The sequence below is a fragment of the Heloderma suspectum genome, chromosome 2 (assembly GCF_057233095.1).
Source record: "Heloderma suspectum isolate Gila_16-S chromosome 2, 16-S_ref, whole genome shotgun sequence".
In the NCBI taxonomy this organism is placed as follows: domain Eukaryota; kingdom Metazoa; phylum Chordata; class Lepidosauria; order Squamata; family Helodermatidae; genus Heloderma; species Heloderma suspectum.
The window spans coordinates 172,954,038-172,979,884 of NC_139459.1; the positions used below are offsets into that span (position 1 = coordinate 172,954,038).

The 25,847-nt window shown below is 43.7% G+C and overlaps 1 protein-coding gene across 1 annotated transcript in view; it reads left to right on the plus strand.

The window, feature by feature from the left end:
* WNK3 (WNK lysine deficient protein kinase 3) overlaps window positions 1-25,732 on the plus strand; it is a 125,162-nt gene extending 99,430 nt beyond the window's left edge. Inside the window, exons 15-23 of the mRNA XM_084836117.1 lie at window positions 157-291; window positions 2,345-3,198; window positions 4,004-4,232; window positions 4,609-4,730; window positions 9,420-9,886; window positions 12,544-12,755; window positions 13,210-13,311; window positions 15,183-15,385; window positions 15,863-25,732. Of these exons, the coding sequence (XP_084692243.1) occupies window positions 157-291; window positions 2,345-3,198; window positions 4,004-4,232; window positions 4,609-4,730; window positions 9,420-9,886; window positions 12,544-12,755; window positions 13,210-13,311; window positions 15,183-15,385; window positions 15,863-16,192 (2,654 nt within the window). The 3' untranslated portion in view covers window positions 16,193-25,732. The remainder of the gene's footprint in view (window positions 1-156; window positions 292-2,344; window positions 3,199-4,003; window positions 4,233-4,608; window positions 4,731-9,419; window positions 9,887-12,543; window positions 12,756-13,209; window positions 13,312-15,182; window positions 15,386-15,862) is intronic.
* Window positions 25,733-25,847: the final 115 nt, after the last annotated feature.

The following is a 25,847-nucleotide window of genomic DNA, read 5'->3' on the forward strand; positions in this document are numbered from 1 at the left end:
AAGGCTCCTGTTTGCAGCAGCAGGGCTGCTTTGTAAATCTTGGGTTTTTTCTCTCTCTCTTGTTGCACACTTCAGAAATGGTAGAGGAGTGATTGTCCCTTATGACTTCTCTCTCTCTCTCTCTCTCTCTCTCTCTCTTTCTTTCTTTCCCTCCAGGTGACTCTGCTCCCCAGTCATCCCCTGTTGGCCGCTGGAGATTTTGCATCAATCAGACAATAAGGAACAGAGAATCCCAGGCACCTTACACTCTTCTTCAGTCAACTACAGCTGCCCCAGGGTGTCAGATAACAGGTGAACATGAGATGGGTTAAAAAGCATGGCTCATTTCTGACTTGTCTCTGTGATGGTGTATTAGCAGTTTTGGAGCTGCAGTCAGCTCAGTTTCCTTGCCTTGAGTGAGAGTGACTCAAGCTTTTGGGTTGGAAGGTTACAAGTTCAATTCTTTAATGGCATGAAGGCAAGAGTCCATTCTCTGTCCTTTGGGACAGCCGCTCCCAGTTGATGATTGACTCCTGCTTGATATGCCAGTGGCTTATTCTGTGCCAAAGGCTGTGGCTCAAACTTTGCTGGGTTGGTTTCTATTCTTTAGTGCATTTGTAGTAGTTTTACTTCTTTATCACCCTCCTAAATCATCTTTTTAAGAATGTTGCAGGGGAATGTGAAATGCACAGTTCTGCCATATCATCATCAGCCCAGTCGCATACATTTTCATTACAGATTTGCAGTGTCTTGCTCAGAGCTAGCAAAACCACCCAAACCAAAATAGACTTTTCTGTTGTGCCAGATGGACTGAACACAGGCAACAGGGGAAAGACTGTAAATGGCATAAGGCAGCCTTCCCCAACCTGACACCATCCAGATATGTTGGACTACAACTCCCAGCATCCCCAACCAGCATGGCTGGTTGGGGGTGCTGGGAGTTGTAGTCCAACACATCTAGACAGTGCCAGGTTGGGGAAGCCTGGCATAACAGCCAACCAGCTTGGTTCATTTACAATAACTGTGTGGACAGAATTAGCTTGGTGTTTCCATTTACATGTGTTTTTCATTGGTTTAAATTTTAGTATAAATAGTGGATTTTCTTCAAAGCAGTACAGCATGAACCATGTGAACACAACTTTGGTACCTGCCTGCAAGTCCAGACATTTTAAATATAGCAATGCGAGTCAGCCTCACACTCTGTCAAATTCGACTCCACACTAACCAGGGTAAAAATTAGTGTAGCCAATCCCTTCAAACACAGCAGGGCATTTAGACTGACTGAGAATATTTTGGTCTGTCCTTCTGCCAGCCATGTGCCATTTCTAACCAGGAGTCAGATCAGTTTCATTCAGAGATAAGAAACAATGTGAGGAATGATCAGACTTGCAGAGATGGTTGAAAAGCGTGCAGTTGTCTTTTAAAAAATATTATTAATTCAAAATCACCACATCATATGGTACCGGGCGAAGACCTTATTATTTGCCTAGGGTTTTAAATGTATTTTCACCTTGATTGATAATTTTTATTTTTATCTGATTTTTATTTTATTTCCTTCCCCCCCACTCCCTTGCCGCCATTTCTGTTTTCCATTGTTTTATTGTATTTTTATTGATGATTGTTATTTTAAATGTTTTATAAATGAAAACTACTTTGAGAGATTCACCTAAAGAGCATTGTAGAAATATTTTAAATCAATTAAAAATATATTCTGCTATCACAATACTACCTGTCCCTATCTCATAGGACCCATACATCTCTCTTGGTTCTTCTTTCTATGATACAGCTCTGGCATCAAGGGTAGGCGTGGTTGGGCACATGTTGAGGTCCCACACCCCAGCAGGGGCCCACTGACAAGAACCCCCTGGACTTGTTCCTCCTCTTGACCATTGGAACCTGCTTGTTCATCTGTCTTATGCTCTGGGTCAGACAGCAGCAGTGGTGGTGAGAAGGAGCAGTAGACACTCCTGCCTTCTTGCTCACTAGCTGTTTGCCTGTCAAGCAGGCAAGTGGCAACAATGATGAGAAAGAGGAGGAGGAGCAATAGAGACTGGTAAGAAGGCAGACTCACTGAGGGAGGGGGCCCATTGAGGAAGTCTTGCCCAAGGGCTGTCAGAAACCTTGTGCACTACTATGACATCTGTTCTCCTACGCATATGTTGGAGTTGGCTTTACGCGTAGCTTCTAAAGCCAATGTCCCTAGGTGGAGTCAGGGATTTTAAAGTAAATTTCTCCCCTGTTATATGCTCATTTTGAGAACTGCCTCATCTCTGGAATTACTGCCCCTTTAAAGAGCCATACTGCAACATCACTTTTTCTGGAATCTTATTTGTGAGCCTCACTAGTTGATTTCTTGTGTTTACAGACCAACTAAAGGAAAGTGCCAAAGAAGATAGCCCCCAAGATTGTCCCCCAGCTGTGGAAAATCTTAGCAACCAGCACAGGCCTACCCCATCTTCCAGCTCAAATGAGCTGTTAAGTGACAGTACGGCGTCTGAGCCCCAAATGTCGGAAACCGAGCAGTCAGCACCTCCTCACCAAGTGGAAGGCAGCATGGATAAGCTGCTGTCTGCCACTGCTGGTGACAATAATGATATTACTGCTTATGATTCTGCTTCTTGGCTGGAGTCTTTGGGGGCAGAGACTCAGGCTGATGGAACTCTCCTATCTTCATATACACCCCATCTAACATCTGGCATTGCTGAGCTGAATTTGTCCACTGAGGCCTCCGTGTCCAGACCAGCCACCTGTCACATCTTGGCCACTGAGGAAGCAGATAACTTGATGGCTGCTGAACAGGCCAGTGCTTTGGTTCAGGGCCCAGCCCTGGAAGGCACTCCCTTTACATCTGCTCTGGAGTCAGACAGTGAGGGTCCCCCTAAGATGGATTTTGTCGACAACAACATCAAAACTCTGGATGAGAAGCTGCGGACGCTTCTGTACCAGGAACACAGCTTGTCGGGCACTTCCCCTGAGAGCCAGAAAGACACACACAGTGCAGCGGAGTCTCCATTCTCCTCATCTGCTGAAGACACTCTCCCCTGCCCAGTAACTGAAGCACCGGACATTAATTCCCCTGGAGAGACCCAGCAAAGCCCCACCACGCTTTGTGATCCCCAGGCTACGCTCGTCCCATCTGCAAGTCATCCTGACAGTTTGCCAGTGCTGAGGAGGGAGCCCAGTGCTATCACCTCTGCTCCTAGTGATCTCTGTATGCATGTGAGTAGTAACAGGGAGGTTAGCTGGGGTTGAAAACTCTCCTGCAACTGGAGAAATCCAGAATTATGCTGGATGGCTGCACAAACCTAACTGCCAGCCTAAAAGATGCTGGCAAGAGGTAAGCATCCTCTCCAGACAGGTTATCCCAACATTTTGTCCTTTCCTGTTCACTATTTTATTCAAGTAGAGTTCTTGACCAGGAGCTGTGAATCTGGCTGTGCTGAGGGTTGAATAGAGTGGGAGCCGGATCGCAGGTTGTCTGAATTGCTATAAACCTGAACTTTACTAGGGCCTAATTGTGTTAGGAATTAGAAATGTCTTTCCTAGGGAAAAGTATTCCATAATTACAGAACAATTAGAGATCGTCTGTTTACATGTTCTTGATTATTTTAACTTGGCAAATGGATATTTTCAAGAATAGGCACTCAGTGGAGTTTGGAGATTTGTACATGTAACATTAAATAAGGGGGGATATTGATGGCCCAAGAGTATATGTCACAAAACAGAAGAGAACGTAAGTTCTCAAGTGCCTGAACAAATGGAGCATTTCAAGACAGAAGATACATAGGAAGGATTTTTTTTCGAAATATCTAAAGAAAGCCCCCAAGGAAGGAAATTTCTTCCAAAACGCACCAGGCAGAGTAAAATATTTCATTCACGCAACTGAGAACATCTTTTCTATTTTATGATATACTCGTGCCTTCCCCTCTTGCTGGTTTTCCAAGTGCATATGTAACACCACCTCCCTTCTTATTCAAATATCCCCTCTTATCTGCCCACTTCCCCACCCCCTTGTTTTGTGCAGGAGATGTCCCCAGAGGCTTCATGTCCTGAGAACCCTGTGGCCTGTCCTGCTTCAACATCAAGTGGTGGAGCTGTGCACCTGCATGCAGGAGGTGGATATTTTGGCCTAAGCTTTACTTGCCCTAGTCTCAAAAACCCTATTAGCAAGAAATCCTGGACTCGCAAATTAAAAAGCTGGGCATACAGGCTACGGCAGACCAGCTTTTTCAAGAGATCAAAAGTCCGGCAAGGTAGTGTGCTTACAGTCAGGGATCTAGACTAGGTAACATCTGTTTTGATTTCTTTATGTACGTTTCTTTTCTCTCCCCCCCCCCCTTTTTTGGGGGGCATTTCCAACACTACTCCATATATACCTTTTTCCTACCTTACTCACCTGTGTAACATTTCATCCATCACCACTTTGTTTTCCAGTTTGATTAACCAATTTTTTCATTCCACATAGAAGTGTAGGTCTTGGGATACAAAAAAATAAAAATAAAAGCCTACATGTATGCTAGAATCATGTTTTATAATGCAATGTTGCTTGTCAGTATTCTCACAGTACCAGCTTTACCTGACAGCGTTCCATTTCTTTGTGTTCCTTTCCTTTAAAAAAAATTGCAACAGAGGAGATGACTGGTGATGTTGCTCCTGATTGGATTTCTCTCTCTGAGCAAGCAACAGTGGAGAATAAAACAACTAGTCATTCTAAATCTGTGACTGAATCATTCCAACGAGGCCGCTTTCAGGTGGGTATAATTTAGTCAGTTAATTCAGGTAAACCCAAATATGTCATGTCATGATAAGGCATCTATTTATTATTTTATCTGTTTGTTTTCTCCCTTTGTTTAAAAGGCATATACTCCTCTCCTACTCAAAGTGGCCCTTAAACAAGTTCCCATGGAGCCATAAGCTAAAAATACTCATACTTACTATCCCAGCTAGCCACTGAATACTTGCCCAAACATGAAAGTTTTGCATTATTTCTGGAAGATGTAATTTAGTAATGGCTTTAGTAATTTCCAGCAAGGGAGGGTTACATAGTCATGGGGCAGCCTCAGACATCCAACCACTACTAGAGGCCTGCAGCCATGGTTAATTATTTCAAATCACTATGTGATCTTTTTGGCCTTTGTCACCTCCGCCCATTTGAATATTGAATGGTCCTGCCCTTTTGAATATTTCTTCTCTGTCCAGCCCTCTCTGTTCCCCTTGAACACTCCTCCAGGTGGCCTTCTTCCTTTTCCTCATTCTTCTGAAGATGGGTATTCCTTCTGCAACTCCCCCTACCCCTTCTTTGTCATGTTTAAATAAGTTTCTCTGAGGAAAGCTGAGAACTGAAATCTTTTTCGATATGTTGAGTAACAGACATACATCTTGGATCAGTTTTTTGCTGGCATTCCTGTGCATTTGGAGAAATTGTTTGCAAATGTGCAACTGTGGATATTCTGTTGGGGTTTACCCCTAGGAGTAGATTTTCAGGCATCACCTTTCACCTAGAAGTGAATTTAATCTACAGTTTTAGGCTACAGATTTATTGGGGGCTTGCATTCTGTCAGTGGCTTGCTGCATTACAACTTTCTCCAGTATGACTTTGATAATTGGGCAGACGTTCTCTGATGCGTCAGTTATGAGGATCAGATGAGATTGATGTAACATATGTTCAGTTGCTATTTCTGTGTGGCTTTGTTTATGGTTGTGAGAATCATTATTTTAATTCTTGCCAATTTTTTCCATAGTGCTTGTGTATGAAACATACCTCTGTTACACCTTCACACTGCCCAACAGTCTCCCTTCCCAAGGGAGAAGGAGGTGGTCTCAGAAGTGGTGTTGAGGACCCCAAGGTGGATGGTTTTGGGGGACTTCAACATTCACACCAAGCCTGCCTTGTCTGGAACAGCTTGGGATTTTGTGGCCTCCATGACAACCGTGGGCTTGACGCAAATTATATCAGGCGCAATCCTTGTGGCAGGACACTCTTTGGATTTGGTGTTCTGTAATAGAATAGGGGGAAATGATTTGTCGATGCAGGAGCCAGTGATGACTCTATTGTCATGGACAGACCATTTACCTGATCAAGTTGGACCTTAAGGCTGCCTGTAACCTCTGCAACGGTTGGGGAGTGGTTTGTATGGTCCATCCCCAGAGACTGATGAATCCAGATGAATTTCTGACCTCTCTGGGGTGGTTTTGCAGTTTTAACAGGTCCTGCTGAGGACTGAATACTTGCCCAAACATGAAAGTTTTGCATTATTTCTGGAAAATGCATGGGCTTTAGTAATTTCCAGCAAGGGAGGGTTACATAGTCATGAGGCAGCCTCAGACATCCAAACACTACTAGAGGCCTGCAGCCATGGTTGATTATTTCAAATCATTATGTGATCTTTTTGGCCTTTGTCACCTTGGTCACTGCTTGAAATGAGGGATGACATATCCCAGCTTTTGTGCAGTTTTTTCCCCCCATTCTAAAAGGTTGAAATGCCTCTCCTAAGGCATACTTACTGGCAGTAAGAGCTTTAAGCTACCATATGCTGGTATGTTCGGTCCCACCCCTTTTGCCCCGTCCACCACTGGAATGTGACCCCCAAGAATTTCTCCAAAATGGAATTCAGCCCTCTTGCTGAAAGAGGTTCTGCTCCCCTGCTGTATGTAGTTGTATAATATTTTTGTTTTGCTTCCAGTCCATATAATTTGCTTGATTAGTACACAGATCTGACAACAAGAGTGTAGTCCAGTGCAGACAAAATGCTGCCTGATCTCCTAACCATAATTGGAAGATCAGGAGTTGCCCAGCAGGCTTGCATGTTACATTACTCTCCCTCCTCCACCCCCTTCCTTTTATTTTTGGAACTAACTATATTGCAGTGTCACATCTGCACCAGCATTTTCTCTAATCAAGGTTAGGTTCACAGCATAAACCCATTTGCAAATCCATTCTAACCATGATGGCAAACTCTCCTTTGGAGCTAACCATGGTTAGAGAAAATGGCAGTGCAGACATAATTCTGCATTATGATTAGCTCCAAAAATGAAAGAGAGAAGGAAGGGAAAAAGAGTCCATGGTCAGAATATAAGAGCAGGGTTATGTCTGCATGAGGCCTGTACATTCCTCCCTCCACCCCACCTTGCCCAGTTTTGTTTTATAGCAGTTGAAGGTTCAACACTATGTCACTTTTTATGTTCAAGTCAGTTACGTAGGCAAATGTTTTTTCTTGCATTCTATGTGTTTGTCAATTGAGTATCTGTACCAGAAAGATGTAGTCACAGGTTTCTCTTCTAGAGAGTAAACCAACTGGCTTTAATGTGTTGTTTGTGTGGAGTTAGGCTTTGAGTCATTCTTTTGTTGAAGCCATTGTGAAACAATTTGCTGCTGTTGACATCAACAGTATTTATTTTATTTTATTCTGGCAACTGTGGGTAGTTAGTCTATCTGAACATATCTCTGGAAAATAACTGGCTTGGAAAAATTAAACAAATAATTTCATAAATAGCTCTAGAATAATCTCAGGTCCACCTTTTCACATACTAAAACAGGGGTGGGCAACTTTTTGCTTCTCAGAGCCTCATGCAGTGGTGTTCAGAGGGTCAGGGGCCACATGCTGGCAGGAGGTGGGCAGGGCCTGGGCTCCCTCTCCCCCTTCCCCCCCTTTGCTTCTCTCTTCCACTCACACACAGATGCAAGACTCTTAACACATTCTTCCCGCCCCACCCACACACGCACGCACGCAGGGATGGCGTGGGGTGGGGGGAGGTGCACCATGAGATTGCAGCGATTCCATTTTGCGCCTCCCCCACTTGACTGCCCAACTGATTAGCGCTGCGAACAACTGAGGAGGGCGCAGATCGGTGCGCTTCTCAGCTGTTTCCAGCACTAATCAACTGGGAAGTAGAGGGGATCCCTTGGGCTGCTTATATGGGTACTGACAAATCTAGAGTTTCTCAGTTTTGCCATTTTGTAAGCTTCTCCCTCTCATTTTTTTGCACTCTGTGATGGATTGCTAAAGGGATTCCCTTAATAATAATTCCTTAATTTTTGGATTGGAGTTTTAGGCTGGAACTTTTTATAGGAATTCTTGAAAGGATTTGTCCAAACCTACGTTTGTCTGTTTTTCAGAATGTTGACTTGTGGTGGCTTGACTTATGTTTATTCTGGTTGCCCTGAAAGAGTGGGGGTAGAGTCTGTTGCTCCTTCTTTCTGCAGTAATTGTCCATGCTATCTCCCTTCTGTTTGGTGCAATAGCATTTTACATTCATACAGTGTATCTTCCATGGTGAGCGGTATGCAGATCTGTATCATGAAGCGCTGTGTGCTTTAAAATGCTACACTCCCCCCCCCCCGTTTTTTTCCTCTCCCTCACTCTGTCGCAGTCTTTACGAAACCACTTTGTTCTGTCTGTTCATTGCACGGCTGTGGACAGTTTTGTTGCAGTTGAGAGGGTTTCCTGGCAGGCCTCTGAGGCATATCGATGCCTATTCACTCAAAGGAGTTTTATAAAAAATAACCTATAGACACGGCTATTGACCGATGATTTTTCTTTGCTCTCTTCCATATTTTCTCTTTGGAGTCCTATCGCCATAAATATTTCTTAGGATCCTTTTTATAGATTTTTGGGGAGGCTTTTTCCTTGTTTTGTGCAGCATTTTTTATCTAAAGGGTCAGCTGGAATTTATGTCACTGCAGTCCACGTCTGTGCTAGCATGACCTGTTACATTGTTTTCCCATTTTTTGAATGGAAGGTAAGTATTTGCTCTCTTGTTTAGGCCATAGAAGCCTTGTGTGCATTTAGTAGCTTCTTAGGTTGACATACATAAAGCCTTTTTATTTGTGAAAGCCTTGGTTGAATAGTATATTTTATTATAGAGTACGTTTTAATCTTTAATATTTTACCTAGTTTAAATTGTTCCAAAGTTATGGTTACCCATCTTAAGCCTTTTGGAGATAGAGGGGGTTAAAATCAAATTAAATGCAACCCCAAGAATCCTGGCTCCTTGCAGCCCCTGCTCAGTTCTAGTCTCCTCTAAATCTGCAGTCTGATAGGCAGTTTAAGGGTGCTTCCAGACAGACAGCTCCTAGTGCTGCCAATTAAAAGGCATTGAGCAGCTATTCCATCTTTTTCTCCTTAACTGTGGTAAGAAAAAAGTTGGTGGGAAGTGGGAAGACATGGGAGGATTACAAGTGGAAAACGAGGGCATGTGGATCCCCCATACATCTCAGTGAATGAGGCAGGACAATTGCACAGTAAAAGCCTCGTCTGGAAGCACCATATATTTATGTGATGAAATTCAGGGCTGGAGCCTGGGGGTTTGCAATAGTGTTTATATCCCTTGGAGATAAAATCCTGCACTCTTGTCTACCCCATTCTAAGTCTGCTTTTCTGGAAAAGTGAACGTACTGAGCTAATGTTCCCCCTCCGTCTGTCTCTCTGTACATGCCTCAGGTCATCACAGTGCCACAGCAATTGGCCTCAGGTAGTTCAGAAAGAGAACCCTGTGAGATGCCTCCTTCCTCGGAGCCTGGGGCAGAAGAAGGGGCTTCCAAACAAGGAGAAATTGCTACGTTGATCAGTGCCATGGGTGAAATGGATGCATCCTCCACCACCCCTGAGCAGCGGGAACTGGAGGAGACCTCTGCCACTGCTAGCAGCATGCAGTCTTGCTCAGAGCCATGGTCCAAAGGTGGCTTTGTGCAGAAGCAGCCTAGCTCTGACAGTGAACTTTCTGCTCCCATGGGTGGTAGCCTGGAGGGCTGGGAGCGAAGTCAGCAGTTACAGGACGAGAGGGGCGGAGCCCACACAAAGAGGCGCAGTTCCCTCTTTTACTCCCCATCTTCCCCTATGAGCAGCGATGATGAATCTGAGATTGAAGACGAGGACCTGAAGGTGGAGCTGCAGCGTTTGCGGGAGAAGTAAGGGCGCCAACATTGGACCTTATAGCCAATTTGCATTGGTTCTAATTCCAGTGAGTGACCAAAACATGGGGAAAGTGGAGCACAATATGATTTTTTCTGTGTTTCATTGCACTAGCTCTCAGTTTCCATTTTTGGGTTAGACTGTAACTGACAAAGGCCGGGTTAGGCCCAGGCTGCTACTTCCAGGTGATTCCTGATTCTCTCATATCATTTATGATTATTATTACCCATTATTAGTTATATGTAGGAAGTTATATATAGGACTGACTACCACTTGATTAAAGAATACTTAGTTGATCAGTCATATAACTTGTAATGAATTAATTGCTCTGTTTAGTCTCCATAAGTTTGCACATGAAGAAAACAATTATTCTGAAGGGGAGGAAAGCATTGTTTCTTCTTTTTTAGAGGATGCATGCTTGCATCGAAGCAGGCATCACCCAAATAACAGCATTCCCTTCTGTGCGAGAGAAAGAGCAATGCCTCTTCTAAGAAGGAACCCACCAGCCAGGGTACTTACCTTAGAAATAATTAACTTGAAAATTTGGTGCCCAATTAACTGGACCCAACTTTTTAATCAGTCAAAAGATGCTTCATCAGTCTAATGTTAATTGACCTAAACTTGGCAGCCCCTGTCACATAGGCACTTCGCAGAGCAATCCTATACTCCAGAGGCCCAGGACCTCTTCTAGCCTGAGGGCCACATCCCATTTTGGAGAAGCTCTTGGGGTGGGGGCACTCCAGCGGTGGCCAGGCCAAAGGCAAAAGCATATTTTAGCTTAAAGTTCTTACTACCAATAATTAAGCCCTAGGAGAAGCATTTCAACTTTTTAGAATGGGGGGAAAACTTCACAAAAGCCGGGAAACCACCAAACTATTGGTGGTGTGGGGGGAAGGGTGTGTGGCCTTCTGAAGAACCACAGAGGGCAGGATTTGGGCCCCTTGCTTGAGGTTCTACAGCCCTGCTATACTCCAATATGGCAAGGGACTTTGCTGCCACTATGCCAGTGCAGGATCTGCTATATCCCACACTTGACCAGCCCAGAGCAGAAGGGGAAAAATACACTGCATTGAAAAGCACAGAATGGAGCAACAACCACCACACCACTAGTGCCCACTAATCATGGCTAGTGTGGCAGTGTTACAGAGATGCCCCTATGTCTGCCAGACATGAGAGGAATCGTCCCACAAGAGCTGACAGGGAGATGTCCCTGTGTGAGCCACTGTGGCATGTGTGGGAAGACACCAGCAGCCAAAAGACATAGGCATCCCTGCACACGGAAGTTCAGTTCCTTTGATACCACAAACTGCTCACAAATACTGTTTTCGATCACGACACACAAAGGAGAGGAAGGGGAGGCTGTTTAATACAACAGCCATACAGCCCCCTTGGGGAGGAGGTTTTCACTGGAGGTCACTGATATCAGTGAGCGGTTGGGGATTCCCCTGTTCAAGATCCACTGAGGGAGGGAAAGAGTATTTTGCCAAGATGGGAAAGGGAAGGATAGGCAACAAGGGGAGTCCCAACCACTCACTGATGCCAATGACTCACTCCAATGACTCCAGTGACTCACTGGGCCTGGGTGTTGGGAAGCTGGAGACATGAGTTTGTGCCCACTAAGGGGAATGGGGGAAATGGCCCCACTCACCTTTTGCATGCTTGGCCATCAACAGTCCCCTCACAGGCAAAAGCAAGGAATTGGAACCCACATGGCCGGTACCACTGAAATGCTCCCTACCAACTCAGCCACAGAGAGGACAGGTAACAGACACAGTGGGGCTGTTCACATGGCCAGACAGCTCACCATTGGTTCTTTAACCCATGGTGAGGCTGAGGTGCGTGTGAGGTGCATGCAGCTGCCATTTTGAATATGCAACCACCACCACCCCCGGGGAGGTTGTCATGTTGTGCGACCCCAGCAAGTGTGGGTTAAACAACCCTATCATAATCCATTATCCGCTTTAGCATTATGTGGTTGTTGTTTAACCAAAGGTTGTTTAACCCTCGCATAACCCACAGTCAGCAGGTTTGCACAACACGACAATCCCCAAGCGGGGGTTGCATATGCAATGTGGTGTCCCAGGTGCTGTAGCTTATCATGGGTTAAATAACCCATGATGAGTTCTGGTGTGTTATCCGAACCTGGTCACTGTGGGAATCTGTCTTCCACCCACCTGGCTTTAAGACCCAGTCATATATGCCAGGGTCACATGGGTTGCAAAAGAAGCGCTAGCCTGGTGGAACAGCCAGACTTCACAGGCAGAGAGCCCCTCGTTTGAATCCAGGGTACAATCCCATGCTAGGAATGTAGGGAGGAGCTCCCAAGCATAGGCACGGCGCAGCATGGGCTAACATTTGGCTTTTCCCTCCCCTGACAGCGCCTTCTTCCGCCCTCCCGCCCCCGACTGCCTTATACACCCTGGCAGGAGACCCCATCACACTTGTGCACCCTGAGGTGCCTGTTTCCTCATGGTGTGGGGAAACTGAGTGAACCTAGAATGGAGGGGCCACTGGCCCCGAGTCCCGGTAGCATCACATGCTCTGCCCACTGTCTGAGCTGTGCCTCTTAGAGAGGTTCCAGCATCCCTTTGCACATGTAAAGCGGTTGCTGGTGTGATAAGTCTAAGTCAGGACTTGTTTTCTTTCTGTGTAGGCACATTCAGGAAGTAGTGAACCTTCAGGCTCAACAGAACAGGGAATTGCAGGACTTATATGAACGGCTCCGCTCCATCAAAGACTGCCGATCAGAGTCATCTGATGTCTCCCTGCAACTGTCGTCTCCGCGCCGGCCCAAGTCTTTCAAAAGCAAGCTGCGTAGCAGGCCCCAGTCTCTCTCGCATGTTGACAATGGCATTGTCGCTGCTGGTAAGGAAGCGAAACTGGGAGGCAGTTTACAATGTGGAGGCCACTGTGGGAGTTTGTCTGAACAAGTTCGCTAATGCACGGATGAGTCCATGAAAAGGTGTTTACTTTCTGTAAGACAAGCTTCCCTTTCCACTTCACATTGTTTGCTATGGTAATTCTATCAAGAGTAAAAGTATTACTTCCTGTCAGCTTTCCACACTTGATTTAGCAAAAATCTGGAGAACTTCCCCACTGCCACTCTGCTTTGTGTATTCTCTCCCACCCCACCCGTGAGCTGAACTTTTCAACAATTTCTTGAGAGTGAGTGCCAGTTGTGTTTCCAAATGCCTCAGACAGGTTTGAAAATACTAATCTTGGACTCAACCCATTTCTTGGTTATCATTCCCACCCCTCACCTTATAATTTCATTGCCTCTAATTGTGTGCCTTTCCCCTATTATTCGTTTGCCCCACAGAATGCTGTTGCGCTACCACTGCGGCATCCGTGATAGACTATCAGTTGAGCATTCAGGCCCATTTGCTGCACCAGAGCTGTTCCCAGGCAGAAACAAGCCAAGGTATTTGCAAATGTCATTCTGTGTTGACCTAACTATTCAGATGGCTCAGTGTGCAATACACAGGGCTGGTTCAGATGTAATACTCAAGTTCCCTTTCCCAGTGCAGTGTCTGTGGACACCTCCCTCTGCGCCTTACCATTTTTTAAAATTATTTTTTACCTATGGGCCCAGAGGCAATTTTAGGAAATTAAGGTAGAGGATGGCTGGAGGCTGGTGTTTCAGTTTGCACTTGCACTGTGCCCAGGCACCCGGGCATTTTTTTTTTAAAGCAGGGGCGCTGGGGGGAGGGACTCTGCTTCCACCTGGTAAGCTTCAGGAGCGGGGTGGGGGGCAGCAGAGCAACAGTGGAGGGGAAAGTGGTGTGTGTATAATGGATGAATGGGGTCCATGCCTGTGTATGTTGAATGAGTGTGTGTGTGTTTTGAGGGGGGGTGATCTGAGGAGAGAGAGAGAAAGGGTTTGGAGGGGGCCTGAACCTGAGAGAGAGAGAGAGTGTGTGTGTGTGTGTGTGAGAGAGAGAGAGAGAGAGAGCACACACAGTGATCCGGAGAGAGGGGAGGGGTGTTTGGTAAGAAAGAGGGTGTTTGGATGGCAATCCTGGGAGATGTGGGGGGTGCCATTTCCTGCTATGCCTCAGGCAGCAAAATATCTTGGGCTGGCCCTGATTGGGTTGGCTGGCAGGAGAGGGGGTGGGGCGATTGAGTTAGTAGAGGATGAATGAGTGGATTGAGAGTTAATTGAACAGGAATTGATTTGGGCAATGAATTGGGGAAGCATTGATCGGGGGATGATCCTATTAATTTGGGGAATAAATTTTGCAGAATAAATTAGTTTAAGGGGAGTTTATTTAGAGGTGATTTTGGGAAATCAATTAGCCTGCTGGAAAAATATGAGATCAAATGAGTGGTTTTGTGTTTTGGGGCTCAACCCCCCCCCCCCCCCAATACTTAGGTTCTTGGGCAAATTACTTGTCCTTTCGGCTCACCAGGGCATTCTGTGAAATGAGTGTTCTGTTGGAGCAGAAATGAAATGAAATGGATAGTAAAACAGCTTGCCTTCTGTGAAATAAGGGTTTTATTGTGCTATATGAGGTCAAATATATGGCTTGGTATTTGGGGCTCCGACCCATCCTCTGCCTTGTACTCAGTTTCTTGGTTACTTGTTCCAAACCCCATATCACCATAATACAGTTATTAGGCCAACTCAAAGTATTTATTTTCCCTTTACATTTTCTGCTTACCCTGCACTGTTGATGCTGCATAAACTGTGAAACAGCCTTGACACTTGGGAGAAAATGAGGGCAATGACTTACAAAGGTTCTGAGACTGGTGGCTGTGGACAAGCTGTCTTGTAGTGGGACAGGACTAGCCTTCCTAGCTTCCTCTTACTCATAAAGTACCATTCTCTGCTCTCCTGTATAATCTTTTTGTCTAGGCCATCTAATCTTCATGTTTGTTTTAAATGGCTGTACACTGCCTTGGTGGCTTTTTAGAAGATAAGGTGGTATAGAAATGTTAATAAATAAATAAAACGAATAATCCAAATCCCCTTGCACTTCCTAGTTCCCTTTGCTACCCCAATCATTGATTTAAAAGCAAATCTACATTCAGTGGCAACCGACATTTGGAGATAGCAAAGATTTAAGTGCATATATGCAAATCTGCTGAAGTTGCCATATTTATTCAGAGTATAAATGTGACATTCCTTGCCACAGAAATTTGGACTTTTTGACACATGCAGTACCACAGCCCTTCCTTTTGTTACTGTCCTTATCTTCCCCACTTGGGAAGAGGCCGAAATGATATGTACCATTTCAGTGCTTTGAGGCAGCTTTCTGTATCATGCTTTTTAAACACATCCCTCCTTCCTAGACCAGTTGTGCATCGTCAGCAGTACCGCCTCTTGTCAGCAGACTACAGCCAGTAAGAAAGGGATGTTCACCGATGACTTGCATAAACTGGTGGATGACTGGACAAAAGAAAAGGTGGGGAACTCCCTTATCAAGCCAAGCCTCAACCAGATCAAGCAGAACAAGCACCGGCTGGACACTGACAGCTGGAGCAAAGTATATGAGGTGAGGGGGGGACTTGTGTGGAAGGGCTGGACCTTGTGATGTAATAGACAAAGTCATTCATAAGCTGAGAGACCTTGGTTGTTGGCTTGCTGAGTGGTTATCTTGGGCCCTTCCCTCTGATCAGCTCTCTCTCTCTCTCTCTCTTCTCCCCCCCCCCACAACTTAATCCTTTCCATCTCTTTTATCTTCTGAAGTCCTGTCATGTAGAAAGACGATTCACCCCAGGCATTTTGTGGTGGTGCCTTTAACTATCACAATGGACAAGTATAACTTCCTTAAGAAACCCAGTTCCAAATGTTCCCATGGGCCCCAAAATATTGGGGACTCCTGGTTTTCTGTTACGTTGTTTGAACACAGTGTGGTTCTACACTTAACCTCTTCCTTGCTGTACAGAATCTACTGAAGTCTGCTACAAACAACTGCTGAAAGAAGATTTCTCTCATTTTAAATAGTTTCTGTTTTCTCTTGTTCTTAAAGACAACAACCTCTACAGTGGGCTACACTTCCACGTGGATTTCCTCAATTTCCCAGATCCGGGGGACCGTACCAGCTGCTTTGCCCCAAGGACTTCCCCTATCACCCTTTTCTGGCACGCTGACGCCATATGGAGTGCCCCACGTATGCCAGTACAACACCATGACGGGGACAGCTTACCCAGTGCAATGGATGGGCATTTCAGGGACAGCTCAGCAGTCTGTTGTTGTCCCTGCTCAGCCTGTGGGACCATTTCAGCCAGGGATAAGCATGCCAGCATTTCCAGCATCACCTGTACAAAACCCAGCTCCTATCCCCCCAGGTCCCAAATGAAGGTGGATGGCTAAAGGAAGATAGATATGGGGACTGTGCCTATAACTCATGATTCCATTCCTCTGCCTTGCATTCTGCGGCCTGGATTTTTGGGGGTGAATTCCCCAATGCAACGATGTGGTGGGAGACTGCCTTTGCGTTCTCCTCTTTGAATACTTGATTTAATTTTCTTTGGGGGGAATGGTTTTTTTTTAAGTACTTGAGAGAGCTTTGGCCTGTGCATCTCATTGTTCCTGAGGTGGACAAGCATGCCCATGTGCTGCTTCTTAATGAGGCTTCCTTGTCATTCTTTCCCCGTGCCCCTTGTTTGCTTCTGTTGCTACTGTTTTTGAGGCTGATGGTAGCTCTTAAATTGTACACATACTGGCATTTGAGTTAATTTACTTGAAGGGTGGGGCAGCAGCAGTGAAGAGTTGACACCCTGGATTCTTTTTAATTTTCTGTTTCATTTGATTTCATTGACAGCTCAGATTCCAGGCTGGCTCGGGGTAAAAATGACTTTGTCTGCCGTCTGGCTAACTGTCACTGAATGCCATCTTATACTCTTCCCTCCCCCAACCTGAGTGACAAGCCTTTTTGTGGGGCAGAGGGCTATTGAAGGAGGAAACATACAATTACCACCAATTAGTTCATTTTGCAAGACCTGTAAGTTGTTCCTGGGCAATTCAAAACAGCTGTTTATATAATGGCAGCTAGAACCTCATATGGACACTGCATTCAATAGATGCATTTGGGTTGTTGGCCTGGTTTTTGTACTTGAGTTGTGGCTTTTTAAAACACTTATTTTGCAGCTGACACAAATCTTATATTGTGGAGGGGGGGCAACGACAGTGAGGGTGGGAACAGTGGGGGAAATTGCCTAGGGAGCTTTTTAAAACTTGTCCCATCTTGCCCATTTGCACCTCATCTGTGATCCATACTTAACACTTTTTTTGTGGACTGAAAATTATGCGTGGAAACAGGGTCATTGCATTTAGTGGACTGCCTTACAGTGAATTAGATAAATACAGGCTCTTAAATTAGATTATCAGCCCCCTCATTTTATAAACTATATTTTAGCTGCTTTTGTGAGATCGTTTTGACAGGAGATTAGCTCAATTTGATAGTATTACATTGGCTTACATGGGCCATAGACTATGGGGGAAAGTCTTACTTTACTGGGGTTAACATTCTTTTGTTCTTTGCTTCATTTATATAGAGTCTTAACCATTTTTTCCAATTGGGAAGTTTTAATCTTTTGTGTACCAGTGAGTTGCTTCCTTTGGACATCAGAGTCTTTACAATATTTGCTGATGCACACCCAGACTTGCTTCTCCCTTCGTATATCTGGACTGAGAATTGCAAAGCTCTGCTTTATTTTGAATTCACAGAGTTAAATGTTTGTCTCTGAGGTGTTTTAAGAGATTTGCAATGCTGTTGAATGTTGAAGCTAGGTCGCTTTGCTATTAATATTTTGAGCAAGAGGAAGAGGGAAGCCACATCTCACTATAGTGTAGTTAAGGCAAAGAATTTAAAGTTCAACTAGTTGAGTCCCATTTAAAACAATGGAATTAAATCCTCTTAAATCAAAGTACTTTGGCTTAATGGTGTTGCAGATTGGGCTGTCAGGCCTACCGTTAATACTTTTTTTCTCTTTTGGAGTAGTTGCAGAGATGAACTACTTGCTTGAGCTTAGCCTCTTAAAATGGCAGATGAAGCTTAAGTGAATCCTAAAGCACCTCGGTATTTGTGTCGATCTTTCTTCCCTTCCCTACACTGGACAAAAGACCCTGTTTCCCATGTGTAATGCAGCATCCTTGTTCTGCCTGCAAAGAATTGCAGTGCCTTGTGATAGATAATCTTTAGCATCTTTTCAGATTTTTACTGGAAAGGCGAAAAAAATAGTTGTAGTCTTTTGAAGTTTGATGTTTGAACAGTGCATTGCTGTACATCTGGTAATGATCTGCAGCAGTGGAATTATATATACTTTGGTGGAAAATTTCAATTTGAAGAACAGTGTTACATCTTTACACATCCTTTATTTTTAACATTTTTGTTCTTTTCTTATCTCTTTTAAAATAGACATGTTTTCTAGTTAGGGAGGACTCGCAGGAAAGATTGGAATTCTGTGCTATACTTGAAATGTGTTGACATTCCTGAAAACACAAGCTGCTAGGACTGAGGGCCGCTTTGTTTTCCACAGCAGTTGTGTGTGCCTTGGGTATAGGAATAGTATACCTCTTGTTTCTACAGCAGACACACAGAATGTGAACAACAAGCATCCTTGAACACTCATGTATATGTATTGGGGATCCATGGCTCAGTCAAGGCTCCCAGGAACATGTACACAGGTATATAAGGATGTGCATCTGTCATTCACAGTTCATGTATTTACTGTGGGGAGGGAAAACACCAATGAATAGTGGTGCAGCTGCGGCAAACATGATTGTTGTATAAAGTGTGAAGTGTTCCTTAGTATCAGAGGCAAACTAGTTGTATCAATGACAGATCTGTATATCAGGTTGCTCCTGATTTCCTATAAAGGGTGCTGGGGGAGGGGGGCAGCTTAAAGCACAGCATGGTTAGGGGTGAAGGGGGCACTGAACCTATGCTTTCCCTACAACAAGTTCTCGTCAGCTATTTTTCTCCTGGTGGAACTCTGAAACTGGATGTATAACCGACTGGGAGAAAAGCAGTTTGGGGTGGAAGGTTTCAGCATCCCTTTTCTGTCTGCCCATGCTGAGTTTCTTCTTCAACACCACCATCTTTATGGGAAATAGGCATGGCCCAAATTCTGACAAAAAGTTTGTCCCTCAGTTGAGATTCACAAAATAGGCCAGATGTGTATGTTTTTTGTTTTGTATATATCAGTATCTCACAAATATGGGACCTGATTTTAGTTTGTGTAATGTCAAAAGACCTTCAAGTGGTAACAGAAGAGAATATGGCAAAAATAGCCCCATCTAGGTCACCTTACTCTAATGGACAAGTTACATAGAATTTTAAAACCCTGCTTGTGTTTCTTGAAAAGTGGAGCCTGAGGCTCTTCTTTTAAATACTTTTATGCTGCCAGAGAAACGTAACATTGAATTAAAGTTTTGTTCACATCAGGCAGGGGTGGGGGATTCTTTCCAGACTAACTTATCATAATAAGGCCTACATAGCCTTCTTCCTTCCAAGCTAGAACTCCGCAAAAACTAGGTCTTGAAATTAAGGAGAGCTTGAATAGCATCAGTGTTTATGAAAAGCAGTCCCTTTTGTTATAATGGGACACTTCCTCTCCTCATCCCAGTTTGGAACAGAGCTTGACTGTAAGCCTTGTTTACAAGCATTTTCCAAACCATGACGTTAGAAACCAAAAACCTGGTTCCTATAGTTGGTATGTGGATAGTGGGGCGGGGGGGTTGAAGGAAATTCCCATTGTGTGAAGCTTACCTCGTGTCTGTGTTCTGCAGCTTGTGCATTGAGCCATTTGTTCCATTCCACTTTGGTTGAAGTTCTCAAAGAACCATTGCTTTACAATTGGCAATAGGGGACTCCCTTTTAGAAACCCTTACATGGTTTATTTGTCTGTCTTCTGATAAGAGTGGTGGTAATGTCCAATTTACAAACAGCTGTGTCCCTTCCGTAGCACTTGTATCACCCCCTGTGGTGTTGATACAGGTTAGGCCAGGGTGTTCAAGTTAGGCCAGAGCTAGCAGAGGAGAGGTGGCTGATGTCACAAATGGCAGCCCTACTTTTCCACCTCCTCCTCTCTTCCCCATAACCTCTAGTAATCCAAAACACCTGGTAGGACAATCATCACACTCTGAGTTTCTCCACCTCCTCAAGTGGGGAGCATAATGACATTGTATCACACATTTTCTATTACTAGAAGAAAGAAATGTGGGACTGCTGTTTTCAGCAGCTCCTGTGCACCCTTTATAATGTCTAGTTCCTGCCTTCTGTAGTCAGAGCAATTGTTGCCTGTGGTATACATGCTAATTTGTTTGTTCCTGCGAAGGTCCCTGGTTAAACAGGTTTTGCGGATTTTTTAAACCCTTCAAAAACCTGTGTGACCATAGGTGACAGTGAGGGACAGAAAAATGTAGCATGCACATCATGGGCAACAATATCTCTATCATACCACTTTCAACCTTCGAAGTGGGGTGGGGGAATTGAACAGCTTCCATCTTTGAAGCTGCGGAGATCTGAGTCACACAGTCTAGAAAACTGAGAGGGGCACTGTCTAGTACGTTTGGGAAAATATTAAAAATATTTGATATGTTTATATTGGTTTTGAATCTTCGTGTTTAATGTGAAACATTTACTATCCAATTTTATTTCCCTCCCTGCTACTTAAATTTTATTTTTCCTTCGAACGTGAATTCTGACAACAAGGAATCAAACTGTGAATTTGGTTTTGGGGGGGGTGTTTTTAAAGGCACTTTTCTGCGGTGACACTTGAGACTAAGCTTGTACGATATGAATGGAATGTATCCTTTTAATAACTGGGTGGATTTTTCAATTATATTCCAGCTGAGTTGTTTTTCCTTGTTACATTCAAAGTTTCATTTTCTTATCTACCTCATTTGTTAGTGCTGTTTAAATCTAGACTGTGACATACACAACTTGTTCTACTGTTCCCATATCATTCTTATAGTCTATTTTAAATCTGAGACAGTGTTTTGATACACGTGCTTCTTCCCTTCCCCCCATCCCTTTATGTAATTTGGCATGAGCAGCTCAAATTATGTTTATTGTTTTAAGGAGGATATTTAACTTTCACAAGGAAGACTTCAGAGGTTTATTAATCACCATCAGTTTAACTTATAGCGACAGATGAATGAAAAGAACAAACCCATGCATTGTTCCTAGTGTATGTTGCAACTGGTTGCAGCAGCTTAGCAAAGTGTGACCCACTGCCTCATTAGTCTTCCATTCAGTAGTGAACCTGCTGTACGTGGGAAAAATGAGTTTGAAAAGCTTTCTTTCTTTAGGAAAGAATTATTCCTGCGTATTTGCATTGAATTATTGCTGACAAACTATTGAGGGGCTCCCGATCTCTTAACCACAGTATTTTCTTGGGTTCAAATTCCTCCCCCCCCTCCCACTCTGTTTGGCTTTCCCCTTGTTAAGCTTACCTTGGCACCGATCTCCACCATGGTTAATGCTAAAACTAGGGTTTGCTGTTTACCAGCATTTATGACTAGTTTCAGATCCCTAGTTAATAGTCAATACCTGTTAGTGTTAACCATAGCTAAGGTCTGGGCTGACATTAGTTTAATGTACAGTGTGTGTGCAAGAGGGAACGGAGTACCAAACCCACAGCTTGATGCCTTAACCAACTTAAAATGATCAGGAGTGTTACACTGACAGGCCATTTGCAAGGTATGTTTAGAGCCTTTAGTTGCATGTATTGCACTAAAGTGAAATGTTCCAGGTCCTTCTTAATTCTGAAACCCAGCAACATTTTGTAAGAGTTCTGTCTTTTTTGGAGACTATATCTTTGAAGGTGAACTGTTTCATTTAAAACAGTTACATTTCAGTAAATTAGGTAAAGTCCAGTTTAATGTATCTCCTGGAATATCTCCACCCCCAAACTGACCTGTACAGTAAATAAAGGGTAGAAAGGCAAAAGTGATTCTTTAGAGAGTCGTTATACAAACTTTAGCCATTTCTCTCTTCCTTTGTTTTTTTCTTTTAAAGACTGATATTTCTGGTTTTTTATATTCCACCCCACATCTAAATGGAAGAGCGATAGTAATGAGCAGTATAGTAATAAAATTGGTCCACAGGACCAAATCTAACTATTTGCATAGCTGTTCACAAGGGCCTAATACTACAGTTCATGTGATGCAATTCTCCATCCAGGTCCCCTAGAGCCTTAAAGTAAACCTGCACTAAGACTGCTAGCACAGTATGATTTTTTGACTAATTCCTTGCAACTTGAACTAACACTATTGCCACAGATGTAACCTTCCTTGAAGCTAATGGATCTGAGCCAACTTAAGCCAGCAATGATTCTGGCATTTAATGTTAGGAAAAATGCATTTTTATCAACTCTTCATTCATCTTGTTCTTTGGTGGTGGTGAGCTGGGTTCCAATTCGGAAAAATGTTCAAAAAGCCAAGCATGTGTGTTATAAACTAGCCGCTCAATTGGCACCTTACCTGTATCCTTTTCCATGTAATGGCTACTTCACAGGACATATTTCCTATGTAGAGACTCTTTCCCTGTAGAAAAACTATGAATGCCATCGTGTAAAATATGGCATGAGCATTTGCTTTGTTGCAAGCCAAATAAAGCATGTGTTGAGAAGCCAATGCCTGCAAGCTGCCTTATACTTCACACATGATGATGTACACTGTTTTTCCTACAGTGAAATTGCCTATATGCAGGAAAAAATATCATGTGTGAAGCAGTCCCCAGTGACAGTCTGCTTCTATGTTGTTACCTGTTATATGCTCCAACTGATCCCTTGTAGAGACCTCAAGGCTATCTGGCCATTTTAATGAGACTGCAATACAAAGCTGTTTTTTTCTCACTTCCATCTGACAGAAGGATGGTGGATACAGATGAGGGAAGCATTTACCTGTAGCCGCGAGTAGCATGGAAAACATTTTGTTGGAATTTGTGGTAATATACACACAGGTTATCCTGCAGATATTGGGGGACACACCTCTACATGAATAGCTGGATGCTAGAACGAAAGAGCAAAGCTTTTATTCTCCCCCTCAGGGCTACAGATGTAACTTGCAGGGCTAGGAACCAGCTTCTGTGATGTCTTCTAATGCATCCTAGGAGAGGGTTGCATGTGGCTCAAGGTTTTGTTTAATTTAGGCCACAAAGAGCCCCTAGCTATAGTTCTGGCAGCCGTTTTGGAAGTGCAATTGTCTTTAAGGTTTCTAATGCTTCAAACAAACAAAAGACCTCTCAGTTAAAACTATTGTGTTCTATTTGGAGAGGGGGTTTTGTGGGGATTTTGTGCAAGAGATTACTGAGGAGCATGCAGGCCTAATACAACAGCATGATAAATTCAGGAATATGATGTGAATAAATGTCTCCTTGGATTTACAGACATGTTGGCAACTTCTCACTTTCAGGAATAGTTTTTATGTATGTGAATTATATTTTAATGTAGCATCTTAGGACTTATTTTAATGCCCCCACCCCTTTGGACATTAAGGCTGAGATTTTTACGGCTCCATAGAGGATGCAGGTGACCGGCTCATTGTAACAGGGATGAGGCATCCCATTCAGTTTTTGAAAAATCATAGCCCTGAACTTAATGGTAGAAAATGAATGTCTTTTATCAACAGTTGTTTCCATGTGTTTTTTTAATTATTTTTGCAAGCTGTGAGTTGACTTCATTTGTACACAACCATTAACAAATATTTTTTTAAACTGTTATAAAGGAAAATAAAGGCTGTGTTGGAAACAAAAAATCCTAATTAAATATTGTGTGGATTTTACAAAGTTGCCGCTGAAGAAAAAAACATAGGACATGTGCTAGGTTAATAATTTGATTCACTGTAACGTTTCATGCCCAGAGAGAAACTTCACATGGGGGTAAATCTTAACAACGAATTCTTCTCTGTACTCAAAAGGTTCGGGTACAGAACAACACAAAGTAAATGTATTCAATACCACATTACAAAGAGCACGCATACAAGAATGTAAAACTTGTATTAAACACAATGTTGCAGCCAGCACCAGCCTAACTATAAAGGTAAAGCAAACTAGGTAACTTCCTGAAGTGCTCAAATTCCAGGGGTGCCTGCCTTAGCTGTGCTTTGAAAGAGAGTCAGTGGGCTTGTTCTCATGACATGACAGCCCACCATGGGTTATTTAACAACCCCGTTTTATAGTTATGTGAGAGTTGTTTAACTCTCGTATAACTCACACTCACCAGGTTCACACAACACAACAACCCCCAAGCAAGGGTGGGATATACAACATGGATCCCGCAGGCACCGCAGCTCATCGTGGGTTAAATAACCCACGATAAGCCACAGCATGGCATTTGAACCTGGTCACTGTCTCCATTTTTTGAGGTGAGGCAATCTAACAGCTTACTGGGTGATATACCTTGCACTCCAGGGACCATGACTGTCTCCACTGTGTGCCACAGGCAAGGGTGGGAACCTTTTTTTTCTGCCACGGGCCACATTCCTTCAGGGGATAATGTGTTGGGGGGTACATGCTAACCGTGGACAGGGCCAGAGCCACCCCACTGGGTTGGTTCACATGACATAGCTGGGCCATCGTGGGTTATTTATCCCACAATGAATCATAGAATAGTAGGGTTGGAAGGGGCCTACAAGGCCATCAAGTCCAACCCCCAACTGTATGAACTGTGGTGCATACAGCCACCATTTTGAATAAGCAACCCGCAATTAGGGATTGCACCTCGTCACACTAACCTGGCCACCATGGGTTATTGGACGGTTAAACAACCCTCGCATATCGAGGGTTAGTAGTAGAACCCACAGTAGCCAGGTTCGCAGGACATTGTGCAACCCCCAACTGGGGGTTGCATAATCAAAATGGTGGCCGCATGTGCCATGTTGGGTTATTTAACCCACAATAACCCACCATGTCATGTGAACCAGATCAGTGTCTCTCTAAAGATCACCCCGCACACACATTTCTTTCTTAAGTATCTGAAATGATGATTGAGAGGTGGTGATGATTGAGAGCTGTGTGTAGGATCATGGTATTCTTAATGTAAGATCTCTCCCCACCCTCTTTCTCTCACACACGCACCCCTAATGACCCAGTTGTAAAGGGGAGGAAATGAAGAAGTGGCAAACATTAAATACGAAAATGAGAAAACGGTATCCCAGCCACCTTGTTATCATTCAACATATTATTGTTAAATTGCTCAGCGTACAATAACAAGGGGGGAAAGAGAATATGTTATTCACCAGCTCTGGCTTAGAGCTTATTGCATATTATTTATTTATATTATTTATGTACAAGAAAGATCTCAAACTTGGTGCCAGAGTACGTTTCCTTAGGAGGGCATTAAGAGTTGAAGTGCTTCAAAAGAGAAGGCTGTACCCATATCATGGGTTGCCACCTGTCTAACCTCACTCATTGGCAGCAGCGGGGAGGTGGGGGCAGGTGATGGGCACAGCATGGCCTGTACCCAGGCGGGTTAATGTGTGTATCAGATTACTTTTGCACGGGCATATTTGTGAGCTATACATTCACATTTGATCCTAGTGGTGGCGCACATATACCACAAATAACTTGGAACAGACAACCACATACTTGTTCTTGTGTAAGTAGAATTATTTGTCAGTCTAAACTTGGCCTATTGCTAGTCGTGTACTGTGAATAGGAAATAGACTGTGTTCCATGGTGGATAAATTGCTCCCTGCTGGTTGCTGGGATTCTTGCAAAGAATGTGACTAGGTGGACCTTGATCTGATCCAGCAAGGCACTCCTTGTATTCTTAAGCAAGATTTAACACACGGGGTAGTCATGTCTTACCCATTAAAAGATTCTGAGCATGCAGTCTTACTTTGTAAACTGTCCTGGAAGACCACACAAGACTTAATTTAGTTCATCTCTTTAACACACAACCATTTATTGAATTGATGTTGTAAAATTTTGTACTCTAATGTTTACATACTTAGCTGGTAAAATCTTAGATAAGGGTTTGGGGTTTTTAAAGCCTGAATTTTAA